This window comes from Primulina tabacum, chromosome 17, assembly GCF_025594145.1.
Source record: "Primulina tabacum isolate GXHZ01 chromosome 17, ASM2559414v2, whole genome shotgun sequence".
NCBI classification, from domain to species: Eukaryota; Viridiplantae; Streptophyta; class Magnoliopsida; order Lamiales; family Gesneriaceae; genus Primulina; species Primulina tabacum.
In genome coordinates, this window is record NC_134566.1 from 15230141 (window position 1) to 15257660 (window position 27520).

General features: G+C 33.8%; 3 protein-coding genes across 3 annotated transcripts; 2 read left to right on the top strand and 1 right to left on the bottom strand.

Annotated features, from left to right (window-relative positions):
* The first annotated feature begins 4806 nt into the window (after window positions 1-4806).
* LOC142530298 (glycosyltransferase BC10-like) lies at window positions 4807-8023 on the top strand. The gene is made up of 3 exons (XM_075636065.1): window positions 4807-5031; window positions 5921-6464; window positions 7087-8023. The coding sequence occupies exons 2-3, from the start codon at window positions 5931-5933 to the stop codon at window positions 7723-7725; spliced, it is 1173 nt and encodes a 390-aa protein (XP_075492180.1). The 5' UTR covers window positions 4807-5031; window positions 5921-5930; the 3' UTR covers window positions 7726-8023.
* Window positions 8024-19283: 11260 nt separating this feature from the next.
* LOC142531059 (transcription factor bHLH87) lies at window positions 19284-21374 on the top strand. The gene is made up of 2 exons (XM_075637064.1): window positions 19284-19587; window positions 19618-21374. The coding sequence occupies exon 2, from the start codon at window positions 19895-19897 to the stop codon at window positions 21224-21226; it is 1332 nt and encodes a 443-aa protein (XP_075493179.1). The 5' UTR covers window positions 19284-19587; window positions 19618-19894; the 3' UTR covers window positions 21227-21374.
* A 3436-nt stretch (window positions 21375-24810) lies between these two features.
* On the bottom strand, window positions 24811-26565 carry LOC142531946 (uncharacterized). The gene has a single exon (XM_075638235.1). The coding sequence runs from the start codon at window positions 25934-25936 to the stop codon at window positions 25010-25012; it is 927 nt and encodes a 308-aa protein (XP_075494350.1). The 5' UTR covers window positions 25937-26565; the 3' UTR covers window positions 24811-25009.
* Window positions 26566-27520: the final 955 nt, after the last annotated feature.

The window sequence follows — 27520 nt, forward strand, 5'->3', positions numbered from 1 at the left end:
TTGTAGATAGACTTACAAAATCTGCACACTTTCTACCCGTCCGTATGAACTATAATCTGGACAAGTTGGCTACACTGTATATGGACAATATTGTACGACATCATGGAGTACCAGTGAGCATCCTGTCTGACAGAGACCCAAGATTCGTCTCACGTTTTTGGAAGAGCTTTCAGGGAGCCATGGGAACTAAAGTGACTCTTAGTACGGCCTATCACCCACAAACCGATGGCCAAACCGAGAGAACAATTCAAACCCTGGAAGACATGCTGCGAGCCTGCGCTCTAGAATTCAGTGGCAATTGGAGCAGTCACCTACCATTGATCGAGTTTGCTTATAATAACAGCTATCACAGCAGTATTGGGATGGCTCCATACGAAGCCCTGTATGGGAGGAAATGCCGGTCACCCTTATATTGGGATGAAGTGGGAGAAAAAGCAATAGTAGGACCCGAACTCGTACAGATAACAATAGACAAGGTTACAGTAGTCCGAGAGAAACTCAAGGCAGCTCAAGATCGACAAAAGAGTTGGGCAGAACTGAAAAGAAGGCCAGTGGAATTCAACGTTGGTGAGAAGGCCTACGTAAAAGTCTCGCCTATGAAAGGAGTGGTCCGATTCAGTAAAGCCGGGAAGCTGAACCCTCGTTATGTGGGACCCTTTGAGATTTTGGAAAAAGTGGGCACATTAGCATACAGATTGGCGCTGCCACCAAGCATGTCTAGAATTTACAACGTCTTTCACGTGTCCCAACTACGGAAATACATCTCGGACCCAAGCCACGTGTTGGAAGCAGAACCGCTCATGATCGAAAGTAACTTGGGAGAAGAGCTGAAGTACGAAGAAGTTCCCATTAGAATTGTGGACACCAAGGACCAAGTACTAAGGCGACGTATCATTCCCTACGTCAAGGTACAGTGGTCTAACCACACGGAAAGAGAAGCCACGTGGAAGCTAGAAGAAAGGATGAGAAACCAATACCTGTACCTCTTAATAGACCAAGCCAACCAAAGTTTCGAGGACGAAACTTCCCATAAGGAGGGAGAGATGTAAAATCCAAGAATTTTAAGTTTTATCATTTAAGTGTTATCACGATAGTATATTTTGGATACCAAGATTTATCTCATTTTAGGATGTGAGACTTGTAAGATTTTACCAAGATTGAGTGAATAATAATATCGTGTATATTATTTGAAATTTTGCAGATAAATGCCTAAGATTTGAGTTGATATGGAGATACCGGGATAAAAATCAGGCAAAGGATAATAAAAATCCCTAGAATTCGAAATTAACCAGTGTATATATATGCAAATTTCGAAATTTGTATGGGATAAAAGATTTAAATTTCGAACAATATCACGGATAGATCATGATTTTTGATGAAGATTTGATTCAGAGTTCAAATGCAACTATAACTCTTGATCACGATAGCAGCCAACCCCTATAAATAGGAGGGCCTTGTATTTCGAAAACCACACCTAAAATTGCACACCAAATTTTCGAAATTTGTGCTCTAGTCTCCTTAGGAATTTTCGAGCACAGCGAAGCCCTGCCGCCGTCCAACCAGTGAAGTAGGAATTTCGAAGAACCCTAGCTTTTTCACGTTTTTCTCTAAGATTTAAGGTAAGTGGGCTGTTTTAAATTTCGGTTTTATGCATTTGAAGGTTCGTTTTTTTGATTTTAAAAATTCGGTTCAACACCGTCTACGTTTTTAAATCTTGTTACGTTTTTTTACGTTGGCACTGTGAGAATTCCCTGAAAATGGGTGGAATTCCAACATATGGCCCTTAACAGTGGGATAGAACTGTTTATGGCCTCGCCCCCTTAGAGGATTAAAACTTAGGGACTGACGTCAATAAACCATGAAAGGTGAAAAATCACAGTGCTATTATGATATGATTATGATGTTACGATTATGAAAAGCATGCTGTATTTATATGTATGTTTCGAAAAGGTTGTAAAAAAAATGTTTATGTTGTTTTCAATATCCCCCACTTGCTGAGTATTTCCCAAAATACTCACCCCTTACACCCTTCCCCAGATAAATCCGAAGAACATGTTGAAGAAGAAGAATCTGAACAATTTTGGGGATGGTGAATTTTGTGATTTAGTTAGTTATGTTATTTTTTTTTAATTTTAGTACTTTCAACTTTATGTCAGACGTTTCCGCAAATTTATTTTATTTCAGTTGTAAAGACTCTGTTTTGAGAAGTTATGATTAATAAACTGGTTTTTCGGTTTATACTATCCTACGAGGCTGGTTGTTTTCAATGTGTGATTGTTAAACAACGCCGGTGTCAAATCCCGAGTTTCGGGGCGTGACAACAGGAGTCTATAATCACATCAGGATTCAAATTTATTCATATATGATCATTTTCATGATTTAATTTAAATTCCATAGTAACAACGGAATTTATTATGAAATGTCTAATTAAATCGGTCCAAGTCCTACATAATCTCATTGTATATAAATGCCTCCATCTAGATGTCTCTACATCGACAGTCCGGATAAGACGGTCACATTATTAATGTTCATGGGCCGCATTGGTGATGCTTTAATTAAAGATCTCATAATTTAATTAATTTCATCACAGATTTAATTTAAGTTTATTATCCATAATTTTAATCCTCTTGTATATATAACTTTTATATATATTAAAATCATTGTTACATCTAATAAACTAGGGATTTTCCTATGATATTTAAGACAATAAATTTCATGTAAATATGTTCAATAATAAATGTCACTTTTATTAATAATATAAAAACATAGTTTAATTACAATGTTTTTAGGACACTATTCCTAACATCTATTCCCTCGTATTTTTGGAGATCGATTTCATGTGGCTGAGATCTTAGGGTTGTTGTGGAGGGTAGGTAATGGGCATCAAATTAAGGCGATGTCTGATAGTCCTTGTTCGTGGTGAAATATTTCATCTCTTCATTGGGCTATTGGGATGTGGATATAGTGTGTAAAATATTCCGATTATTTTCCTTTGGCCTACTGAAACTGAGCGCATCAACATCAGTTTTGTTTAACAATCATAAAAAACAACAAGTTTCGTGATACAATATGAACCAAAACTGGTTTATTTCAAAAATAACTCGTATTGATGACGAAAATTCCAAAAATGAAATAGAATTACGGAATCGTTTTACAACTTAATTAAAATCAAAATAACATAACAAAAATAAATTCTTAAATTCGAAAACATATTCTTCACCAACCCCAAAAAATAGTTTGTTCATGTTCTTTTAACTTATCCTCATTTTTATAAGGGGAATGAGAGTAAATGGTGAATAGTTGGGGAAACACTTGGCAAATAAAGGACGATCGATGCACAATGCACCAATACATAATTTTTGAATATCAGGAGTATAAAGATAAGGGAGTTCATAACAAATCACAACGTGTATCATTAATATTTCATCTTATTTTCCATGTTTACTAATAAGTCTCTAATTCTTAATCCTTTAATGAGCGAGGCAATAGTTTTGTACCCATCGTGTAGGAGTTATATATTAGCTTTATATTCACCATGAAGGGACCATATAACGGTTTTTATACCCACTGTGTATGGGTCATATATTTTTCAAGAATTATTTTTCATATCAAACTTGAATCATCACAGTGTTTTGAATTCTTTATTTTATAAAATACAGAACAAAATAAGCATGTGCGATCGGATCTTTCAAAACATATACATAGATTTTAAAACATCAAGCCCACTGACAAACTATTCTTCAAAACAACATGAAAAGTACAAGGGTTCTTCTCGAAAATTTTCCTCTCTTAGACCTCGAAATCTTTGCTTCTTTGAGAGAAAATCTACAGCGTTTTGCCTAAGCTCTTCTAATCTTTTCAAAAATATGAGCGAAGGAAGTCGTATAAATTTCAAATGGTTAGAGGTCCTATTTATAGGTTTATAGGCTTACGAGATGAACACACCATCTTCATCTTCAAATTTCAAAAATCAGAATAGATTAAAAATCCGAAGATTTGATTTTGGTGTTGGATAGATGAGATCACTATTCTTATGTTGTAAATATTTTATCTTGAAATATACATCTTGATATATATACATAATATCGAATTTCTTGGCACCAATCTAGTATGAACTTTGCAAATTTAAAATGCTGAGTTTGAAAATTTGTAGCCTTTACATTAAGATCTGATCTGAGCTTAGAATCTGAAATATGTATATAATGAGATTCGTAACGCATATCTAGGTGAAATGTTAATCGCAAGATCCAGCTGGATGGAACCGTAACAACAACCACTGTGTGATGAGATCGAAAAAATCAGCTGCACTAGAGATTCAACTGAGTTGAATTCGAGTTTCGGCTTCTTAAAACTTCAAATTATATGCACAAACTTACTCTTCATAAAATGTGTCATCAACACAACAAGTATCATAAGTCTGAGTTTTTAACTCAAGTAATTCCAATTTATTGCCAAAGTCAAAAGTAAAAAATCTCACAAATCGATGGTACACAATCTTCATAGTATTTCATAAAATCTACTGTAATTCGATGCTCAAAATCTAGTAAGAAAGCACACCAACTCTCTAAATACACACTAAGACAGTCATTAAAAATCTCCAATAAATCCCAAGACATCACTCACTCCTTAATAAATGTTAAGTTTCACAAGTTCTCACACAACAACAAATCATGAGCGGTGCATTTTGGTGCTAACCACTGTTCTTGGCGTTTTGGGAAAAAATTAAGACAGCCCAAGAAAGGTGTGAAAGGCTAATAATCTGTTTCATCATTTAAATCCATACGTTTTTCTTCTCATTGACAATAAATTCCATTTTCTTGACTGCACATTTATTATCATCCCAACATGATGATGATGAGTAAATTAACTTCGTAAACCTTGAATTAGTATTGTAAAACTTGGAGATTTTTTCCTTCTTGTTCATATTTATCCAAGAAAACAAGCTGCAAGTTCTTGGTTTCGAACCTTTTTTCATCTGTTTGATGTATCAGGTGTTCATGCAGAGTTTCGAGTTCTGGGATTTATCATTCGGTAAGCATATCAAATTTGTTTTTTTTTTTTTTTGGAGAATTTCTCGATGGTGCATTCATGATTTAAAATAGTTGCAATCGCAGAAACTGAAAAGTCGCAATCTTCATCTTTTTTTAAAAAAATTACTTTATCATTCATTGTCGTTAGGGATGTAAACGAACCAAACCGTTTGTGAGCTATTCGAAGCTCGATTCGATAAAAGCTCGTTTAACGAGGCTCGTTAAGATAAACAAATCAAACTCAAGCTTTACAGTATTCGGCTCGTTAGCTCGTGAACATGTTCGTTGGTAAGCTCATGAGTAATCTTTTAGATGAAAAAATAATAGTTTTGATATTTGATTTATTGATTTTGCATATTATTTATGAAATATATAGAAAAATCTATTAAATTTATTTATTATAATAAATTTACAAATTTAATAAGAATAATATATTTTTCTTTAAATATATAATTTACTTTTTAATTAATTTAATGAAAATTTAAATGTATAATTCATATTTATTAAGTTTGTTTAGGCTCGATAAGGCTTGAATAAGCTCGTGAGACATGCATATATTCGTTAAATAAAGCTCGAACTAGGCTCGATTATAAACGGACCAAGCTCAAACATTCAAGAGATCGGCTCGGCTCGACTCGACTACATCCCTAATTGTCGTTATTTTGGAGTTGAAACATTGGAGTGAGTCTTGATTTACTGAGATACTTACACGTGAGGGATTTGATATGTGCAATTAAACCGTTACGCATTATTTCTTTTCATAAATCAGATATAAGATATTGCATATTTCAGAACCTTAGTTTTAAATTTCCAAAATCTGGCATCTTTTATGGTTCTTGGATGAAGAACATAGCCATTTCCCTTTTCTAATTTGATTTGTAACTTGTAAGGTTTGAAATAATGATGCAAGCAAGAATGGGGAGTTTCGGGTCATTGAACGGAGGGGAAGACCCTCCCGTTAGACTGATAAGCCAACCCTACAGGCCAGTTCCACATAGATGTCTTCAGTTTCTATTGCTTTTCATGGGAGTGAGCATCGTTTTTTCATTTCTGAGTATTCATGCAAGCTGGTACATTCGCCTCCCAGGCGTCATTCCTGTAGTTCAGCCGAGAATCGAACCGCCCTGTGTTCATGAACCGATGGATTTCAAAACGTGGATGAGGCCTCCAACTACCCTTTCGCACGAAATGGATGACTCTGAGCTATTTTGGAGGGCTTCATTTGTTCCTAAGATTAAGAAGTACCCAATGGAAAGAAAGGCCAAGATTGCATTCATGTTCTTGACTAGAGGGCCTTTGCCTATGGCACCTCTTTGGGAGAAGTTCTTTAAGGGGAATGGGAAGCTTTATTCGATATACGTACATTCGTTCCCATCTTATCAGCCAGAGTTTCGGCCTTCATCCGTGTTCTACAATAGGCAAATTCCGAGCCAGGTAATAAGATCAGCGTTGTTTCTGGTTATGTGGATTGTTTTTATGCTGTTTTTATATAGTAAGTGACGTACTTATACTCATCAAATCGAAACTGTTCCGAATTATTGTCTACCGACTTTCCGTTATTGTTAAAATTACATGTGGAGAAATTAAGTCCTGATCACTACTAAGCAAGCGCTCTATCTGTGTCTGTCGCTATGCGGGCTCAACAAAAATGTTAGCAGATAAGAATCTCATGAATTTTACACAAGACTCGGATAAATAAAAAAATTCATAAATATTACACAAAACTTGCAAATACACAGTATATCAATCTAGGTGTAGCAAAAAAGTTCATTTTCTTGTTGAGAAACGCTATGTTGCATATCCACTGATTGTCTATTGCAAAATCTCAGTCCACATTTTATAGTTTATGATAGTGTAGGATCAGAGTGTATAGCTGATGTGCTAAAAGTTATACCTGTAACTAGGACCCCAAGCACCATCTTTCGATTGGTATGGCATCTTAATAGACATACATAGCAATTGCTGCCACCGAATGGAAGCAAAAGAAAACAATGGTTTCACTAATTCAACATGAATGACATCCATAAATGTGTTATCCTTCATTTATTCTGTGCAGGTTGCTGAGTGGGGCATGATGTCAATGTGTGATGCTGAAAGACGACTTCTAGCCAATGCATTACTTGATATCTCCAATGAATGGTTTGTCCTCCTATCCGAGGCGTGCATTCCTCTCCGAAACTTCAGAATTGTCTATCAGTACCTAGCAAGATCCAAACTCAGCTTCATTGGTTCGTTTGATGACCCCGGTCCTTCTGGTAGAGGACGTTACCATGAAATGATGGCCCCTTTAGTCAATATCACGAATTGGCGAAAAGGGTCCCAGTGGTTCGAACTTAACAGAAAACTTGCTGTGGAAGTCGTTCAAGATAACACCTACCACCCCATTTTCAAGCAGTTCTGTAAACCAGATTGTTATGTTGATGAGCATTATTTTCCAACTATGTTGAGCATTGAATTTCCTAATTTGCTCGCTAATAGAAGCCTAACATGGGTGGACTGGTCGAGGGGCGGGGCGCATCCTGCTTCGTTCGGGAAAGATGACATTACCGTGGAATTTTTTGAGGAACTATATGAAGGTGCGGAATGTATGTACAATGGTAAGCCAACTTCTCTATGTTTCTTGTTTGCTAGGAAGTTTGCTCCCAGTGCTTTGGCACCTTTATTAAATCATTCGGCTAAATTTTTTGGGTTCTGAGAGGAGTTTATACCGTAAGATTTGAAGTTTTTTAGCATGAATTTAGGCATAAAAATGGGCAAATAACATGGATGTAGCAGAGTATGTACATCAGATTTAGCATCTGGTTATGTTTATTGTACTGTTTTTCGGACTTTGAAGTTCTGTCACTGTAATAGAAGTTTGGCATTACCTGAGAACTAAGCTCGAGTTTGTTTGGGATTTGGTTATTGTAAAAGTTTTGGCTGCTGGTTGAGATACTTCAGAAAATTATTTTGAATGCAATGAATACATCCAAAAAAATAGTTTCTTTGTTGAATATTTGGTGGATATGTGTCGGATCAACGAGAAAACAAATCGAGCCGGTTCATAACATAAAATACTTAATTAGATATATTAATTTATATAATATTTAAATTATTTAAGTTATAAATAAATAAACATACTTTGCTTGCTGGACGAAGTGTCAAAAATTAGAAAATAATTAAGAAAAGTGTCGATGTTTAGTGGTTCCTCTTATCCTATAAATAGTCTCCATTATGAAGTATTTCATCATAAATTCGTGGAATTAGAGAAATGAAGTGTTATGAGAAAGTTATAGTGAAAATAAGAAGAAAATAAGAAAATTCATGAAGAATTCCAAAACTTGTCCAAGAATTCCCAAAATTTTACACAAGCACCCTTGTCCACCCAGAAACACTTTGGAGAATAAGGTGTATCAAGATCATCAACCACAATTTCATAAATCGATTGAAACCGTGAAGAATATTTATAGAAATTTTTCCAAAAAAAAAAAAATCAATCCAGGTTACTAGTTTGTGCTCCTTATTTCTCATTCTTCTTAAACAAATTTCCATTCGATCCAAACACAATTTGTTCAAAATGTGTTCTAGTTTTCATTTGTGCCGGCTGATAGCTGTGACGATCGACATAAGTACTATTTTTGACATCTGAAACTAGCTTGATCGTCATAATGGTTTCTGAAAATATGGTACTTATCTGTCGGAGATCTTTAAAAATGTTCAACATAAAAGTTGTCGATCATTCAAAATTACAGTGGTCTGTAAAATTGCAACCACGCATGGCCATCAGAGCAGCCACGCGCCGCCGCACTGGCACATGCAATTCACGTGCTGGCCGGAATTTTTTTTCTCTTTCCGATCAAATTCTGACATGATTCCAGTTGTGCGGTGAAGTTTTGTATTTTTGTACATGTATTTTAATTGTTATGTTTTTGTAAAGTTTTAACCAGCAATACTCGGTATAAGTTTGGTACAAAAATGGTTTTAAAGTTTCCAACACCTACCTCCATTCCTACTCACTGGAAAATTACTCCAATAATATTTATTGGGAATTATCTTGGATTGGGTTTCGTATCTATTACATCATGTTGTGCATTTCTATCTATTACATCATATTGTGCATTTCTTAATTTATTGGTCATAGTGTACTTAATATTGAATTTTTGGATTTGTTTCGATTGCCTATTACAAATTTGAATGGCTGAATGAATTGAGCCTGAACAGAGTGTTAAATCCATTGAACAATGCGGCTTCGGCCCAAAAATATGAGCCCAATAAACGTGTTTAAAACCTGGTATATAACTTATTTGAACAACGTGACTTCGATCCGAAAATGTGATTTATCTTGTCTCGTAAATTATTGATTTTACGGATTTTACTTGAGTATGTGAGAAAAAGTGATACACCGAATGTTGGTAAGAATCGGCTCTTTAGCCCGATATCATAAGAAATTATCCGAGGAACAATAATATCCTCACCTTATTTGTATCCCAATTTTTCAAAATGACATTGTATTATATCAGTGTCGTATCATATTTATATTCTCGTACTTGTATTTCTGCAATATTATATATTATTACGATTTTAAAATTCTGATACAAAATATTGAATTAAATTATAAAGAAAAAATGTTCAAAACACGATTTGGGATTTAGAGTTCCGGAATGCCGATAAGCTCCTCAAAAGCCCATGACTCTGGTTGCAAGTAAACCAAAACACCCATGCATAATTGCGAGAGCCCAACAAGGTTCATTGCAACATACAAGTAATTGTTAGATAATTTGTAGATCACCGTACATCAGAATCTTAATGTTAGGACGAAATTTCAGGATCGAGACTCAATTATAACATTGTCTAATAATGATACACCCAAGTTCGAGACTTGATAGATGCTACTCATGTAAATGATACGATCATCCACTTACCACATGATATGTGTGTTGAATGATGAATCATAGTCAACCATCTATACGATATGGCTGAATGAAATGTCGTGTGATTTATTCATTCAGCACACAAGTTAGTAGCACGAATAAAATCTAAGTTCCAATATCTTATCCCATTTTTTTTCCTTCTAAGTGATTTATTTAGTTTTAACTTTTTTCTTATAAGTAATTTATTTACTTCTATATTTGAACAAATGGTGGTGTGACTGGTAGATCGTGAAAAGGTTTGGAAAATACAAAAAGAAAAAAACAAGCTCGTGGAGTGGAAAGCACAAAATCAGTGTTTCTGCTCATCTTCTCCATTGCACGCCATCTTCAGTCCAGCAATCCAAGGTACTCTGTTTTCTTATTTTTCTTACATATTTTTGTCGAAATTATAATCGATTCAATATTTTTCTTCATGGGTTTTCTTTACTATTGAAATGCGTGCTTGATTGTGAGAAAGTAAGTCTGATTTCATGAAAATGGGAGTGATTTTTATTACATGTCCGGAAAAAATTTAACTTTTAGAATGGAGTTATGAAGTTTGATTCAACAGTGCGATTCTGGTGTTGTTTTCAGATTAGTATTGCCCTGGTTGAATTTCTAATTGCCTCTTCATGTTTTACAAGCATTCTATAAGCATTAACTGGTATGTTTGCGTGACCCCAAATATTGCATCTGAAAAGGTAATCGAGGCCAAGCAAGTGCTACTAAGATCCTTAATTTGGAGCTAAACGTGTATTATCCAAATAAATCCCATGTTTCCACACCTAAAAAAATAGATTTTTCTCACAATCAATGTTGGTGGATTGAATCTGACACTTAGTTTAGTTTGGTCGGTGAAGGGTTCTAGAATCTTATGTGGTTTGCCTTCTTGCACCTGAACTTATTTGATTTACCAAGTGGGCTTTTTTGTTTATAAGGTTTGATGTACAAACAGACGATGATTTATCAAGTGGACTTGTAATTATGTTTACCAAGTGTTTGTGTAAATGCTTAAGAAGTTGTTTTTGCATCACTTACGTTTGATCGACATTTTTTTCCTTTCTAGTTTCGGCATCATTCTGTGTTTCTGCATCATTTGATTTATTCTTAGCTACAAATTTTTGTTTGATGAAACCAACAGACATGCAAAATTTCTTTGGTTTTGCCCATCAGCTGCAGTTGGCTCTTGTTGCGGCAGCGAAAAATGTAACTCCCATTCATCAGTTTTTCGATAAATTAACTTTCATAGTTAGTATGGTTTGTGCTTCGTGCAAGCATAATGATTAATTGAGGGAAGCTCACACAGATGACATTGCTCATTTGATTCCTATTAATGAACTCGAGACACGGCTTGGACTTAATCAGGTATGCACTTTTACAAAGTGCAGCTGATATGCGTTGGAGTTCTCATTTTAGATCATTATCGAGCTTGATCAAGATGTTTAATGCAGCATGTACGGTATTGCTCAAAGTTATGGAGGATGTGCTTCCTTCTCAACAAGCAGATGCAACATCTGTTTATGATTAAATCATTTAATTTGTTTTTGTATTCATCTTGCATCTAATGAGCATGATTATGGAGATCACGAAGATTGCAAAGTAAGTCTCACGATATTTTGAATGCGATGGAGTTAGTGTCATCTACACAAAAAAAAAAAATTTGCTTCATGAGCTAAGGGATGACAAATGAGATGATTTGCTTGAAAAAGTTAAATCTATTTGTGTGGCTCTTAATATTGATGTTCCTATTTTAGTGCTCAGTATATTGACAGGCGAGGTCAAGCCCATCTCATTAAGGCAATTTCACCTCATTATCGAGTAGATTTTTTTTATGCAACGATAGACTCACAAATGCAAGAAATTAATACGCGTTTTAATGAAGATGCAACGGAGTTACTCATGCTTAGTTCTGCATTAAATCCTCAAAATGCATGTGATTCATTGAGATATCTGGATATATGCAAATTGGTCGAAAAGTTTTATCCACATGATTTTACTAGTGATGAAAAAGAGCAGGTGAAGATACAGTTGAAGCACAATGAGCATAATGTAGTCAAAAGGATCATACTACAAAGTCTTTCAACCATTTTCGAGTTGTGTCAATGGTCTGTAAAGACTAAAAAAGATGCCATATACGACCTTGTTTTTAGAGTGATCGTGTTGTGTTGACTCTTCCAATTTCTACAATTATTACAAAACGGTTATCTTAGTCATGAATATCGTCAAAACTAGGCTTCAGAGCAAAATGGAGAATCTTTTTCACTCGGATGCATTGATTATATTTTTTGAAAGAGAAATTGCTAAAAATATTTGTATAGATGCTATCATTGAAAGCTTTGAAAATTTTAAGCAACATCAAATTTCTTTTAGTTAGAAATATTTTTGTAAAAAAACATATGATCGATGTTTAGTTGAATATAACCGTTGGAACTTTTGTATTTTCTCCTTTAATGTTTTGTATATCTTTTGTAAGCGGTCGGTCATAGTCCAAAATCCTAGATTAATCCCTGCTCATCTCGCACTTCTTGTTCTTTTCGGCCCGACATGACTTGTATATATATCTCTCGCTAATTAACAAATTTTGTGATTATCTAAGTGAATAATATTATGGTTAATAGGAGTGATAATTCTGAGATTAGCCCTGGATCGATGGGTCTAGAAAATTGTTGGGGAAAATGACGGGGTTGACACAAGTCCCCACCACCGGCTTTTGGCCGGTTCAAGATTTGGCCATTGAATGTGACAACATTCCAATATGCATGTATGTGCGCACTCACAACTCTCTCTTACCATAATTAATATTTTAATGCTATCCGACAACCTTATTACTCTCTTATTTTTATGCACAACTTTGTTCGAATTGCTCCGATTTACTTGCCCCTCAATTCTGATATTTGTTAAAAACTAAATTGAAATCTTGATGAGAGGTTTGTATAGTAAGAAACACATGTTACATTAATCAAAAATGTTATTTTTAATTGTATATATGACTCGAGTCTATCTATCTCCCATATAAAGATATGCGAGATCATCTCACAAGATACCTACTCATGAAGTTACTATATATGTCTCATGTCTCATGTCTTATAACCTAAAATATGATATCGAGTTATGACTAATTTTTTTAGGTTCGACTTTTAGAGGGGGTTAGTTGGTGAAATTAAGTGTTACTTGGTATAACCTGCAGATTGTACGTGTTGAGTCGCAGTCGGTTAGCAATTTATATCACAAGATATGCCGACATGCTGTTCCACATTCGAACACAGTATCCAGCCATAGCTGGCAATAAGGTCAATTGCGAAAATGAAATTTGTCTAATTGGAAAGGGATTTTTCAATTAATGAATGTTTGAATTTCATTTTCATGCTTAATTATTTACGTTAATTTAAATTTTATTGCAACTATGCATTTGAAAATGGCTCTGTTCACATTATACTGATATTAAAGATGTACGACCGACTTCATTTTACTCGTCTGGAAATAAAGAATAAATGTCAATGATTTTTAGCTCATTTGACACTGAAGTCCCAATTTTTGAGACAAGGTCTCAAATTCGAGACTTAATTGTAACATTCTCCACCCCGATAAGAAGATTTTGATTTTTTTTTCTTGTATTTTTTCCCGAAAAACCACTTCAATGTCTAAGTCAACAAAAGAGATCAAAGGAACTATTTTTTTAAAATGTAGTTTTTATGGTGTTGATTATTCAAAAACTAAAATTTTAAAACATTATATCAATTCAAAAACTAAAATTTTAAGACATTATTAGATAATATGGGTCTCACACATATAAAAAATTATACATCATATGTTGACGATCGAATGACTAAAATTTTATTACATAAAGGAAGAAACAATCCAAGAATAAGATAGAAAAATCTTATATATTCTTATCATATTACCATCATACTTATTTAACACAACAAACAGATATTTGGTGTGATCATATTGATGAATTTTTTTTATTTTATTTTTTTATTTTCAAAGACAAAATATTGAACTTTACAGCCATCTCTGCGATCTTAATAAAAGTTCACATAACAACTTTCTTAAGGTATTGTGACATAAATCATGCATAGTGATGGACAAGAGGATGACTAAAATTGGTCTCAAATCTGGTTCTATCATTTTTGCCAAAACTTTGTTTGTATTTAAAAAGGGTTATTCCAAATTCCCTTATTGGTCATTTCATGCTTCGAAAAATGTTTGCAGTAGTTATTTTTAATGATTATGATTCAAAATGATAATGCTTAAAAAAATTAATATTGTGTGATGTAAAATTACTTGTATGTATCAACAAAGATGATACCTTCTTGTTCTATTAATATTGATATATTTACGTTGATGGTCGATGTGGATAAACTTCGATTTTTAACGTCTATAAAAAGATATGATACAACTATAAATCATCTGTATTTTTTTAAATTCTGATTATGATCTTTTCCTCGGAGGATTTCCTTTAGGAGTATGTCTCTTGTGAGACGGTCTCACAAATCTTTATCTGTGAGACGGGTCAAGCCTATCGATATTCACAATAAAAAATAATATTGTTAGCATAAAAAGTAATACTTTTTCATGGATGACCCAAATAAGAGATCCTTATCACAAAATACGATCCGTGATATCGTCTCACACAAGTTTTTGCCTTCCTTTGGACGAAAAAATTATCAACGTCACAATCTAACAAAAAAAAAAAACTATTAAACATCGTTTTACATAAAGAAATATTCGAAATTGATGTACGAAGGTGTTCGGTAATTGAACCCGAACCTATGGTCCGGAGCCAATTATTTAATGAGTATCCATGTGGGTTATATCTGCATGATTGAGCCATCTGCCAATCGTTGGAGGACACGTTGGAATAACACCTCCGGTTCACGTGTGAACCCTCTAATAATAGAAAAACCGGGTCCCACAGCTTGTGCGAGCCGAGCCGATGATGTCCCGGCTCGGAGTTTACATATCGGAAGCCGACAAAAACTCAGAGTAGAAAACAGCCGCATTTATGATTGGATTTGGACATTTTAGAAATGTGTAAGGGGGAGCTGTACCATTGGACCACATTGTTTTTACTAGCCTGTGGGCCGAAGCCCAAATATGGTTTGAGACGCTGTTTCAACAAGTTTTAATTAATCAAATTTACAACGTCGATGACTTGTAATTCATCTGTCATCAAAATTTTGAAAACAATATTTCATGTTCGAATCTCATTTATAGGAATCTCATCCCCATTTCTCTATCTCTCCCCCGTACACACATATATATATATGACTATGTCTCATGTGAGATTTTCTTATATGCGAGATGATCAATCATGTCTATATTTACGAAAATAAGTAATATTATTGGTTGTCTCACAAAATTGATTCGTGAGACTGTCTCACAAATGTTTCAAAAAATTAACTAAGACTTTTTTCCCCATCACCATTAGTTCTTTCATATGTGAAATTGGACTAAAAATAAAAGAGCAATGCTTTCCAATTTTGGATTTTTTTAATAAAAGAAGAACATATTTGTTGAAAGCCAACATAGGCAAATAATTTTAAAATAGGAAAGACTTGTATTATATTATATATTATATAAAAAATGTAAATCTATTAGCCAAAATTAGAAAATATATATATTGAAATAATATGAGTAGAATTTGAAATTGTCAATTTTATGGGACGAGGTACTTGGTTCTCTTCTTCAAGTGATTGGGTGGAGCACATTATTTCATGATAATCTACTTAATTAGTTTATTTTGTTATGCATGTAGCATGCAATCTTTTACTTGTGATTTTCTTAAGTGGGATAAATTAAAAAATATATCCTATTTCACTTATTTAATGCAAAAACTTGTGTGAGACGGTCTCACATGTCGTATTTTATGATATTAATTTCTTATTTGAGTCATTCATGAAAAAGTAATATTTTTTATGCTAAGAGTATTAATTTTTATAATTTTATTGTGAATATCGGTAGGGCTGATCAGTCTTACAGATAAAAATTCGTGAGATTGTTTCACAATAGACAGACTCCTTATTTAATCACTAATAATAATAATAATAACTTTCAAATATCAAATGGTTATAAATTATATTTATTACATAAAATATCAAGAAATATTTGAAGTTAAAAAAAAATCTGGGGAATGAAAGAAAATATAAGCGTTGACATTTTTTTATTTATTTATAAATTTATAGAGATTTTATATTTATTGATGATTGCTAAATTTAAAATTAGCAAGAAATTGCCATGGGAACCCATTCAGTGAGCTGTACTGATGGAATGCATGTGGGGGTAGCCTCAGAAAACTAGGTGCTATTCTTTGTGTGTCTTTCTTATTTGGTTAATAAATAATAATTAAATTTCTATGAATAATTATTCTTAAAAAAATGAATATTTCTCGATTAAATTTGAAACAATTCTGATAAAAATTCTTGAATTAGTGCAATGGTTCCAAAATTGAAGGTTCTAATAAAAAGGTGAAACCTGAGACAGATCGTTTGAATATAATTTTGGTTTTGGGTTTCCGATAGTTTTAAACGGTTACGATTTGAATCAATTTGAATTGAAATTTATTCTTTTGAATTTTAACAATCATAAAAAAAACATAACCAAAATACTTTTTTCTAAACTGTCTCACAATTTAATTTTATGAGACAAAACTCTTATTTGAGCCATCAATGAAAAAATGTTAATTTTTATGCTAAAAATATTACTTATTATTATAAATTTGAACATAGTTGACACATCTCACAGATAAAGATCCTTGATCGGGTCTATATGCATGCATAAGTGCACAATACAATAGACTAAAAAGAGTTGTATCCATCAAAATTAAAATTCATGGAGATCCATTTTTAAAATTTAATTTGCCCAATATTCCATCGATTTTTATTTTTTATTTTTACACTATTATTCTAAAATATTTTTTAAATTAATAAAAAATTATTAAAAAGTATATATTATTTTTTATGTACCCTGTTATTTATCACGGATTAATATTTATCTCAATTTTAAATAATTGAGCAAAAAATACGAGATAATTTAAATGATAAGAATAGTGTAGAGTTGAGATCATGACGAGACGAAATCCAAGTAGCAACCAAATTCCAAGTACATTACTGTATGTATTCCATTTTCTGACACCATTTTTAAATATTCAAAATCACTTGAGCTTTTATAATATGATAAACTCCTATGAAATTGTATATAAAATATCTTTTAATCTACTCAACTCATAAAAAAATATTATTTTTATGTTAAATATTACTATTTTTATAGATCGGTCGACTCATATGAAACCGTCTCACATGACAGCTACTTCTTTTTATATATGATAATAGAAAGCATTGTATATATAAATTATACATACATTTTTTGTCACATTTTCTACTACTACTTTAAATTAATAGAACATAAAAGACTAAATTTATGGATTTTAAAAGTTTCTAGTTGTTTCATTTTCGATTTTTTTTTTCGATTTTAGTCAGATGAAGAAAATAAATTAGAGACCCCACTTTGAATAAACATGTTATGTACTAACTTGTGCCATTGTGTGGCCATTGATAACTATCAAGTTCCCATCAATGAAAAAATGTTGAAAATGAAGTCAAATTAATGTTTTCCAAATTATCGAATATTTATATTTTTAAAAAAAAATTAAAATTTTTCTTAAGAAAAAAGCACAAATTTTTTTGACAAAAACTTGTGTGAGATAGTCTCACGGGTCGTATTTTGTGAGACAGATATCTTATTTGGGTCATTCATGAATAAGTATTACTTTTTATTCTAAGAGTATTACTTTTTATTGTGAATATCGGTAGGGTTGACCCGTCTTACAGATAAATATTCGTGAGACCGTCTCACAAGAGATCTACTCAAATTTTTTTGGTAGATTTTACTTACTGAGTAGGTCTCTTGTGAGACGATCTCATGAATATTTATCTGTGAGACGGGTCAACCCTACCGATCAATAAAAATTAATTCTCTTAGCATAAAAAATAATAATTTTTCATTGATGTCCCAAATAAGAGACGTCTCACAAAATACGACCTGTGAAACCGTCTCACACAAGTTTTTACCTTACTTTTATTGGAAAATTATAAAAATTGAAGTGGATAAATAAAACTTAAAAGGCACGAATTGTAAAACAAAAATTAGTGATGATTAATTAATGATTAGTAAACTCTATTAGTATAAAGCAGCTTTATTTACTGTTAATAATTGCACTGCTCAGCATCTTTACAGAGCGCATGGCGTAGCATCTGTAGCCGAAAAAGGAGGTCAAGCTTTTCTCCCACTTCACGAAAATATATTATTTATTTAATATTATCAAAATTATTTATTTATTTCTTTAAAATAGTAAATTAATCTTCAATTTGCTTTTTCTGAAATCTCATGCTCTTCACCTACAGCAAGAGATTCGGATAGACAATCGTCTTCTATATATATATCTGCGTGTATTGAGACAGTGTCATTATCTTTATTCACGAGACAAATCAGTTATATCCATATTTATAATAAAATTGACATTAAAAATAATATTTTTTTCATGGTTTTGACTCAAATAAGAGATCTGTCTCTCACAAAAGTAACATGCTCACGTATGTAACGTTGGATAACGCTGATGTGATATCTAAAAATCACGATGTGAAACGTGAAAATTGTGGACCTTTGGCGTCATGTCAGCACTAAAACTAGAGAAGAGAACAGAGAAAAAAGTGCATATTTTTCATTTAATAAAAAAATATTTAAAACCCTATTTAATAAATCTATAACTCCATATATGACTACCATATTATCTAATCTCATTTTCTACAAAATTATTAAAAAAAAAACTTTTGTATGTACGTTCTTTTGAGTTTATAAAAGCATAAGATACACTATATACGGTTAGAATTTAAAATATTTTAGTAAAAAATGTATGAAATTAATTAATTTTACCCAACTAAATCTAGGTACGTACAAATACTAATAAAAAAAACCCCAAATCTGTTTCAAACAAATTGCATCTCATGTCAACAATTCTAACAAAAAAACTATGAATATTTTATTAAATTATTTGTTCAATTAACATGTTTATTTATATATTATATATATAAATCAAAGAATAGGTCTCTTGTGAGACAGTCTCATGAATATTTATCTGTGAGACAGGTCAACCCTACCGATATTCATAATACAAAGTAATACTCTTAGCATAAAAAATAATATTTTTTCATGGATGACCCAAATAAGAGATCTGTCTCACGAAATACGACCCGTGAGACGGTCTCACGTGAGTTTTTGTCTAAATCGAATATATATATATATATATTAATCGAATGCTCTTTTTTCATCCTTTCTATATAAGCACGTATGCCTACCTATATTTCATTCCTAATCTGTTTTGCTTCTGAATAGCAAAATTAAGGTTCATATCAAAAAATTCTTTTTGTCAAGAATATCAATTTCTTTCTTTTTCGTCTTGCTTCTCTGTTGTTTGGCTTTTTTATAATCTATGCAAAGCAATTGAGCAGTTACATTGAATTCCGTTTTGTCTCGATTTTGGTTACGGACAAAACTTTGCAGCTGAATCTGACGTTAGCAATGGCTGTTTTCTTCAACTTTCCATCGGTTTAATTCGAGTTGAAACTGGTGGCTGCAGCTGCTATTTCACTGGATTCTTCATAAAATTCCGAGTTTTTTCCAGTTCAAATTATTTTTCAGAGTTCTTTTTTTCCTCTCGATTCTAATCGCAGATTCTGGAAAAGGGCATCGGAATATTGGTCTTAAACAAGGTAATCTTTGCTTTTTGGGGCCGAACCAAGCAGGAGCAACGGGTGGTGAAGATAAAAACTTTTCAAAATTTCATCGACTTTTCTTGTTTTCTTGAATTTTTCTTCCAAATCTACTTTATCAAAGTCTTTAGGTATGATTTATTGATGTAAATTTTTCATGGGTGTTCAGGGTTGAGGTTATTTTTTCGTCTTTTTCCCCCTCCATCTGATGGAAAATTGGCGCAATCAAGAACATGAACTCCAAGAAAACCTGATGAAGTTCGATTCAAACATCATTCTCTATGGCAGTGGAAAGTTTGGCATTTCAGGAAATGTATACAATCCAATGGAACAGTTTCAGAAAACTGATCAATCCCACAACATGATCTCACAATGGAGCTTGTCTCCAGATCAAGAATTCTCAATGAATCCACAGAATGGCCATGAGAAGATGATGCCTGGAATGTCGTCGAATATGGTATCTCTTGAATCCCTGGAGTGCTTACTCTCGACGTCCAACAGCCAGATGGATAATGCATCGGTTGAGGACGATGGGATTTCGATGATCTTCTCGGATTGCAAGAATTTATGGAATTTTACAAGAACTCTCGATGCTGACTTCAAATCCCTTGCACCAGCCTCGTTAGTATCATCTAACAAGGCCAAAGGTGGCACAGAAACGGAAACAATGTCAAAACCATTATCAAATAAGCATGTAATGGGCCATCAGTCCAAATCTTGTCTCCCAACATACGAGTTTAATGCCACTAAACCATCATGGAATTTTAGTGGCAAGTTCGACTCTACTGTCAAATCCGTCGCATCAGTCGCGTTATTATCATCAGATGAGGAGACGCAGACGCTTTTGCGAATATCTGAAAATGATCGTACCACGATCAACCAGTCCAGATCTTGTGTCACACAATATGAAGAGACTAATGCACCCAAAAGAAGGAGATTAGAAAGCAAGCACCAAAATCTTGATTCTTTGACATCTGAAGACACCAATTTCGATCTCATTTCACCAAACCACCAAAACCCCACAAATTCAAGACCGGAAAAACGGCCCATTTCGTCGTCAAACATCAATTTCCAGAAAGCTACCTCATCGGTATCGTCTCTCGACGAGCCTGACTCAGAGGCCATTGCACAGATGAAAGAGATGATCTACCGTGCTGCAGCTTTTAGGCCAGTGAATCTCGGGGTCGAAGCCGTGGAGAAACCCAAGAGAAAGAACGTGAAGATATCTAACGACCCGCAAACCGTGGCTGCGAGGCAGAGGAGGGAAAGAATCAGTGAGAAAATCAGGGTTCTACAGAGGCTGGTGCCTGGTGGGAGTAAAATGGATACCGCATCGATGCTTGACGAGGCTGCGAATTACCTCAAGTTTTTAAGATCACAAATCAAAGCCCTCGAAGCATTAGGCCAGAAGAATGACCTTTTGAATAGTTTCCCTGCAAATTTTTCATTTCCACCATTTGTAAACTACCCATTCGCCATGCAGCAGCCACCACAATTTACCATCCAAAACCCAAATCTTATTCACCAACATAAAAGTTGATTTCATGATTTTCAAGGGTTGATTCTTGCAAAAAAACAGTGTACTAATTTTTTTGTATGGAAGTATGTGTGAAGTGTACTTGGACATGAATGGTGTCATTAGTTCTGACTTTCGGATCCATGATTAATTATCATCATTTTAGCAACAAAATCTAACTTTTTTTTGCTCAAAAGTTGAAGATTTACATTATGAAGTCATCATTTTCTTCTTCTTTCTTTGATTTGATTAAAGTTGTGCAGCATCTCTTAATGATGAGTGTAATGATGATGCCCACAATGGAAGAGCTCGAAAGTGGCACGCCTACTTTAAAGTATGCCTTCTATTTTATTATTTATTATTTATTTTTAGGTTAAACTTTTGCTCAAGTTTCACACAAATAGAAACAGAGGTAAGGATGTGCATTCAATTTATGTTAAACCGTACAATATCTTCATTATTATGTGTCAATCGGTTTCATAGTAGGATAATTATTGTTCTAAATAATCTTCCCATAATTACATTTCTTGCTATATATGATAACATTGACATTGATATCATTTTTAGGATAAAATATTTGTTCGATGTATCATAAGTTATAGTTGGTGATCATTATACAACTTAAATATTTTAAACGTACGTTAACCTAAACGACACATAGTGATTTATCTTATAACTGACATAGTTATTGCTTCAAACAATAATATTATTAGATGATTAAAAGGATAAGAGATACATGGGAAAATAAGGGATATTTTTTCCTCTACATTAAGATATTTTATTGGTACATGTTTTTTCCGATTACACGAGGTGATGTTTTTTCGCTATCATATGAAATCGAAATTAGGCTTGTCCCGTGTTGAGAGAGGCTTATCTCAATTCACTACAAATGGAATGCCTAGATTTATGTGTTTTAGATACTATATACATAAAAATCAAGAATATTGGCAATTCCTAACTTCATCCAGTATTAGTTTTGCCTTCCCAGAAGCCAAATTTCAGCCTTTTTTTAAGGACCAAATCCCCGACTAAGAGTGTGAAAGAATACTGAATTTTCAATATATCGAAATTATCGTTAACGAATTTTCGGTATATACCGAAAAATGTCGAAATTACCCCTTAAAATATCCAAGGCATACACCGTTTAGAGTAAACAATGAGATAAAACATTCTTGCATCGCCTCAAGTCTGATTCAAGTTTTACAACAGTTAAAAGAATATTTATGTTATCTTTATCTTTCAAGTTATTATCGCATCAATCATCGTCTCATCTCACGAATCAAGTGGTGTCCAAATCTTACTATTTTTTGCGACATAGCACATGGATAATTAGGTCAAGCCAGGGCAAGAAAGTGGTTCCCACTTTATGATGTTCAACTACAATTTTTTACTCACATTCCTTTGTCCTTAATCCAACCTTTTCTTGGAGATCTTAGTTATAAATTAAGATTACCACACTAATCAAAGCAACAAACATTCCCTTAATAATAATAATAATAACAATAATAATAATAATAATAATAATGTAGTGCGCATTATTATTTATTAGTCAGTGGTCCTGTCTCCTTGATTCAATCCAAAGGCGTGGCTCTTGAAATTCACCACTCCCAAATCCAAAATCCTTATTGCTAAGCACATGTTTTATTCTTGTTTTTTGGGGCTTTCTGTGCAAAAACCTCACCACCCAATATACTCCCTTGAAGGTCGTGAATTATTTAGGTCCGAATTTCCTTAAATGATATTTTATTTATGGTTTTATTCAACTTTTTTACTCGTAAGTTTCAACTTTTTAAGTTTGAGTAGGTCTCTTGTGAGACAGTCTCACCAATCTTTATCTATGAGACGGGTCAACCCTACTTATATTCACAATAAAAAGTAATGCTATTAGAATAAAAAGTGATATTTTTTCATGGATGACCCAAATAAATTATATGTCTAACAAAATACGACTCGTGAGACCATCTCACACAAGTTTTTACCTTCGTTTTATGAGAAGAGGGAAGCAAAATCACGGTGATTGAGTAAACCTCTTAGATGAGACTAATTATTAATCCAATAGGAGAATGAACTCCAGAGGACCCAGAATCTTGATTATTGGATCAAATCTGCCATCCGAATACCTACTCGGCTACGCCCATGGGGCAAAATGCTTCGATTTTTTTTTTTATATTTTCGCGTATATCACATGACGCACGGAAATTTCGTAGGTTCAAAACACAGTTTCATTTACTTGATCGATGTTTTAATATTCGTTTTTAATTACTCAAAAGAACAAAAAACTGCAACCGAATTGCAAGTGTACGAAAGCAGTATGTGCTGCCTGGACAAGTACTATATTTTGACTTGGAAAAATCGAAATAAAAAGAGGTCATGCTTGGGTCATGTTGCCCCACTTCAAACTACAATTCCAACATCTATTTGACAACTTTGTCAAGTGGGACGCAACTTGGTTTTCGATAATTGTAACCATCGTAACCGTAGGGATTGGTTGCCATATATGGCTAGCATTATGGGCTTGTCTTATATCTATCTATCTACAATTAGGAAACCGACTTCCCACTTCCTCAGGGGCAATACAGTCATTTCACTCTCTGGTCGTACGGTCTCCACTCCATTAATTATTTTAAAATACGTTAAATTGCATATGTTATTACGATCACAGAAGTTATTTTGTATCATATGACTAGCAAGATTAGATTCTCTAACCACGAGGGGCAAGATGGTAAATTCACTTGTTGACCAAATAATTGTATTTTTTTATTTGGATGGTAAATATTGACATAATTAAATTTATTTTTATACTCTATTTTATAGTGAAATTTTCTCTTCGTATTCCTTAGCTAGGCACTTTATGTGAAAATTTATTTTTTGAACAAAGAGTAGGTCTCTTGTGAGACGGTCTTACGAATTTTTATATGTGAGACGGGTCAATCCTACCGATATTCACAATAAAAGTAATACACTTAACATAAAAAGTAATATTTTTTCATGATGACCCAAATAAGAGATCCGTCTCACAAAATATGACATATAAGACCGTCTCACACAAGTTTTTGACTTGAACAAATGAGACAAATTTGTTTCAAAAGCCCAAATGACCACAAGTGTCAATTCATCTTAAATCAGAGACCAACTAAATTGGCTGGCCCAAGACAGATAATTTTCCGGGCAACGGTTTCATCAACTGGGGCCTGAGTTCTCTGTAAATCGAAATAAATCTTAGAGAAGCACAGACATTTTTCCGCGACTAAAATATTTTTTGATAAATATTTATATTTAAGTAGAACTCGAACATGTTCAAATATATATTTGAGTCTGAAGAGTGAGTACAAATTATTTTGTTTGAAATTTTAAGTGTAGCTAACTCAAACTCAAATTAGTTTGTTTTTCCATTTTCAAACTATTTTTTTAACACAAAATTCAAGTTCGAGCTCGAATGTGAAATAATGGCTATCATTCATCTTGATTCTATTTGTTTGTCTGCCAATTTCTAACATCCTCAGCTGTTCATTTTTCCTAAATTGATTTTGATGTGAAGTACTGGCTAATGATGGAAGATTAATGAGATCCATCATGTATAATCTTGCCTGCAGAATGTGGGACTAGGATATGATAATATTGACACGGTTTAGATAATCTATTGAATCCAGATGATTGAATGGCAAATTCCAGCAACAAAATTCAAGAACATGACAGAACAATTAGCAACAAAGAGGGGTGCAATTCTGAGAAAATCCCATCTCGCACACATATATCTCATCTTTTCAGCTTAAACTGCAACTTTTTTCAAATTTTCAAGCATCGATATCACTCAATCTTCCAAGCATAGAGAAATAGACAGAACTGTGAGGCCTTAGAATGGCTGACAGTTGAATAATACCTGCTATTTCCACTACAATCACTCTCGTCGGATCGACTATTATCCTCTTTATCCCCGTCATCGAGTGCCCCCGGCTTGAAGATGAACAACCCATGGTTCAATCCAGGATCACTAAACAACCACGCATGCACATCCCAAAACACTTGGACCGGCTGCTTGTTGACTTGCACAGTCTGATTACCCCTGAATTTCCATTGCAAGTTCCTTATGTGTATCAACACAATCCCATCTATGCTAATCCACATTTCCGGATCTCTAGACCCTAAGGTCGAGCTTTCCACAACAATATCATGGTCATGTTCCCTCTGATCGAATCTTGCCCTTGTGGAGAAAGACTTCTTGCCAAAAACATGCTCTTTCTTGTAAAAAATCAAAGCATCGACAAGGGCCGGTCTCGATTTGGTTCTTTTGTATGCCTTCTTCTTGTAGTCTCCTAATAATAAGACCACTTCTTCTTCCGAGACTAAGGCCACGTAAAAATCCGTGCAGGGCTCAGGGCTGCCTGAAAACTTTGCTGATCTTATATCCCAATACACCTCTAATTGGTTGCCATCAACCTCGAAGGTCTTGTAACCTTTCTTGGCCCAAAAATGCCAAGGTTTAAGGTCAACTTTGCACGTGTAAACACGGTCATGCTCCACACTATCGACAGATATGGTTAGAGAGTGGTTCATGAGATTCTTGCTCCACAATACCATTACATTGCGCCAAAAACCTGCTATATGCGCTTGATACGCGCACGTGACTGTACTTTGAGCGGTTTTATGCGTCACCGGATCATCTGTTAATGTCTGAGACAACGGTTGTTGCGACGAGGACACGGATTGAGACCTCGTGGTAACATGATAAGCCATTGGGTCAAATTATCAAACAACAGAACACAAACTTAACGATGGAAAAGAGGGGCTGCTGTGTTTTTAAAGAATTCAAATAGAATAAAAAAAAAAAATTGAAAAGTCTGGTGATGGATGCCAACACGTTCTTCATTGGGAACATTTCACAAACATGAAGAGAGCATCCATTCCAACCTCAGGGAATACTAATTCCAGAGGATTTCGCGGTTAAATGTATGAAACATATATCATAATATGTACACAGAAACACCAAAATGAACCATAAAATTAAAGTTGAACGTGAAAAAAGATAGGATCTTTGACATCAAGATCCATGCGAATGACAATAAAAGATATGTACACAAAAATCAACCAGGCATGACGAGCAAAACAAAATTGAACATGAAACAATTCTATCTTTTCAGAAAAAGACGATAAAAATTTTAAAACGTAAATTTTTCTCGTAGAATTGTTTGTGGAGGGAGCATGGAAAATTGAGAGATCAAATTAAATTTGTGGAGGAAAAATATTTCGTGGAACAAGCTTTTGAGAAAGAGGTCTCCCTTAAAAAAAGGGCAAATATTAGAATGAATGTGGAGTTTGAAATCTTTTGAGCATTAATTCCATAAATAGGATCATTGAACAAACTTTTTTCAAAATAAATAAATAAATAATTAGTTAAGCTTTTGCAGCTTCTTAAATCACTTTTTTTTTAAAAAAATAAAATAAAATAAAAGATTTCATTAAAATTCATTTAAAATTACAACCAAACAAAAAAACGAATGGGAAACTACATCCCAAATATGACAGAGAATCAAGTGCTTTAACCAAACAAACAAAAAAGATTGAAATCCTTTTGCAAGGAATTTACAATCTCCAACTAACAAACTCAGGCTCGAAGAGCCGAATGGTTGAAAATTTAAAGCGTCAATAACTAGCTTAGCATCTTATTCGATTACGATGTTCGAAAAGTGTAAATCTTTAAGCCAACTAAGAGCCTCAAAGCTACTGATGGATCTTGAATACCAGTAAATGCTGCCATGGATTGCCTCAATGACCGGACCTGGAGAATTTCTGAGCAAGCACCGGCCATATCCTCCTCGCATCAACATTACACTTAAGAAAATATTCCAGAGGTGTGCACCAATGTAGAGGGTTCAGCTGACTTAAAGGGATAGAGGGCTGGTCAGCCCTATGATGTGCCGCAAGCCATTTTGATCGAAGATCCATAGCATAAGAAAAGATCAAAACTGGTTGGCTGCACTTCCTTAACATCGTTAGGATTTTTCTAGATGCTCCACATAATCACTGCGGCAATCTCAATATCCAAATCCAATGGAGCTGTAGTACGAACAAGGTGATTCCACCAATCAAAAAGAGAAGTTGCCGAACCAATAGTGCTACCAATCGAAGTTAGGCTCCAAATATTTCTCACCAAATGGGCAGGAAACCAATCCATGCAGCCCATCTTTGGACTCATGATGACAAAGGGGGCCACCAACGCGGGAACATCCACTCTACGAAATTGTAATGCCTTCATGGTTGGCAGACAATTTGATAAACTCCTCCAGAGAAAATTTCGAACTTTGGCTGAGATATTCAATA

Bases quoted from the DNA above. Each gene is read 5' to 3' on its own strand.
- LOC142530298 (XM_075636065.1), top strand. From the start codon at position 5,931: ATGATGCAAGCAAGAATGGGGAGTTTCGGGTCATTGAACGGAGGGGAA. The intron at 6,465-7,086 runs GTAATAAGATCA...TATTCTGTGCAG, and splicing joins ATAGGCAAATTCCGAGCCAG to GTTGCTGAGTGGGGCATGAT.
- LOC142531059 (XM_075637064.1), top strand. From the start codon at position 19,895: ATGGAAAATTGGCGCAATCAAGAACATGAACTCCAAGAAAACCTGATG.
- LOC142531946 (XM_075638235.1), bottom strand. From the start codon at position 25,936: ATGGCTTATCATGTTACCACGAGGTCTCAATCCGTGTCCTCGTCGCAA.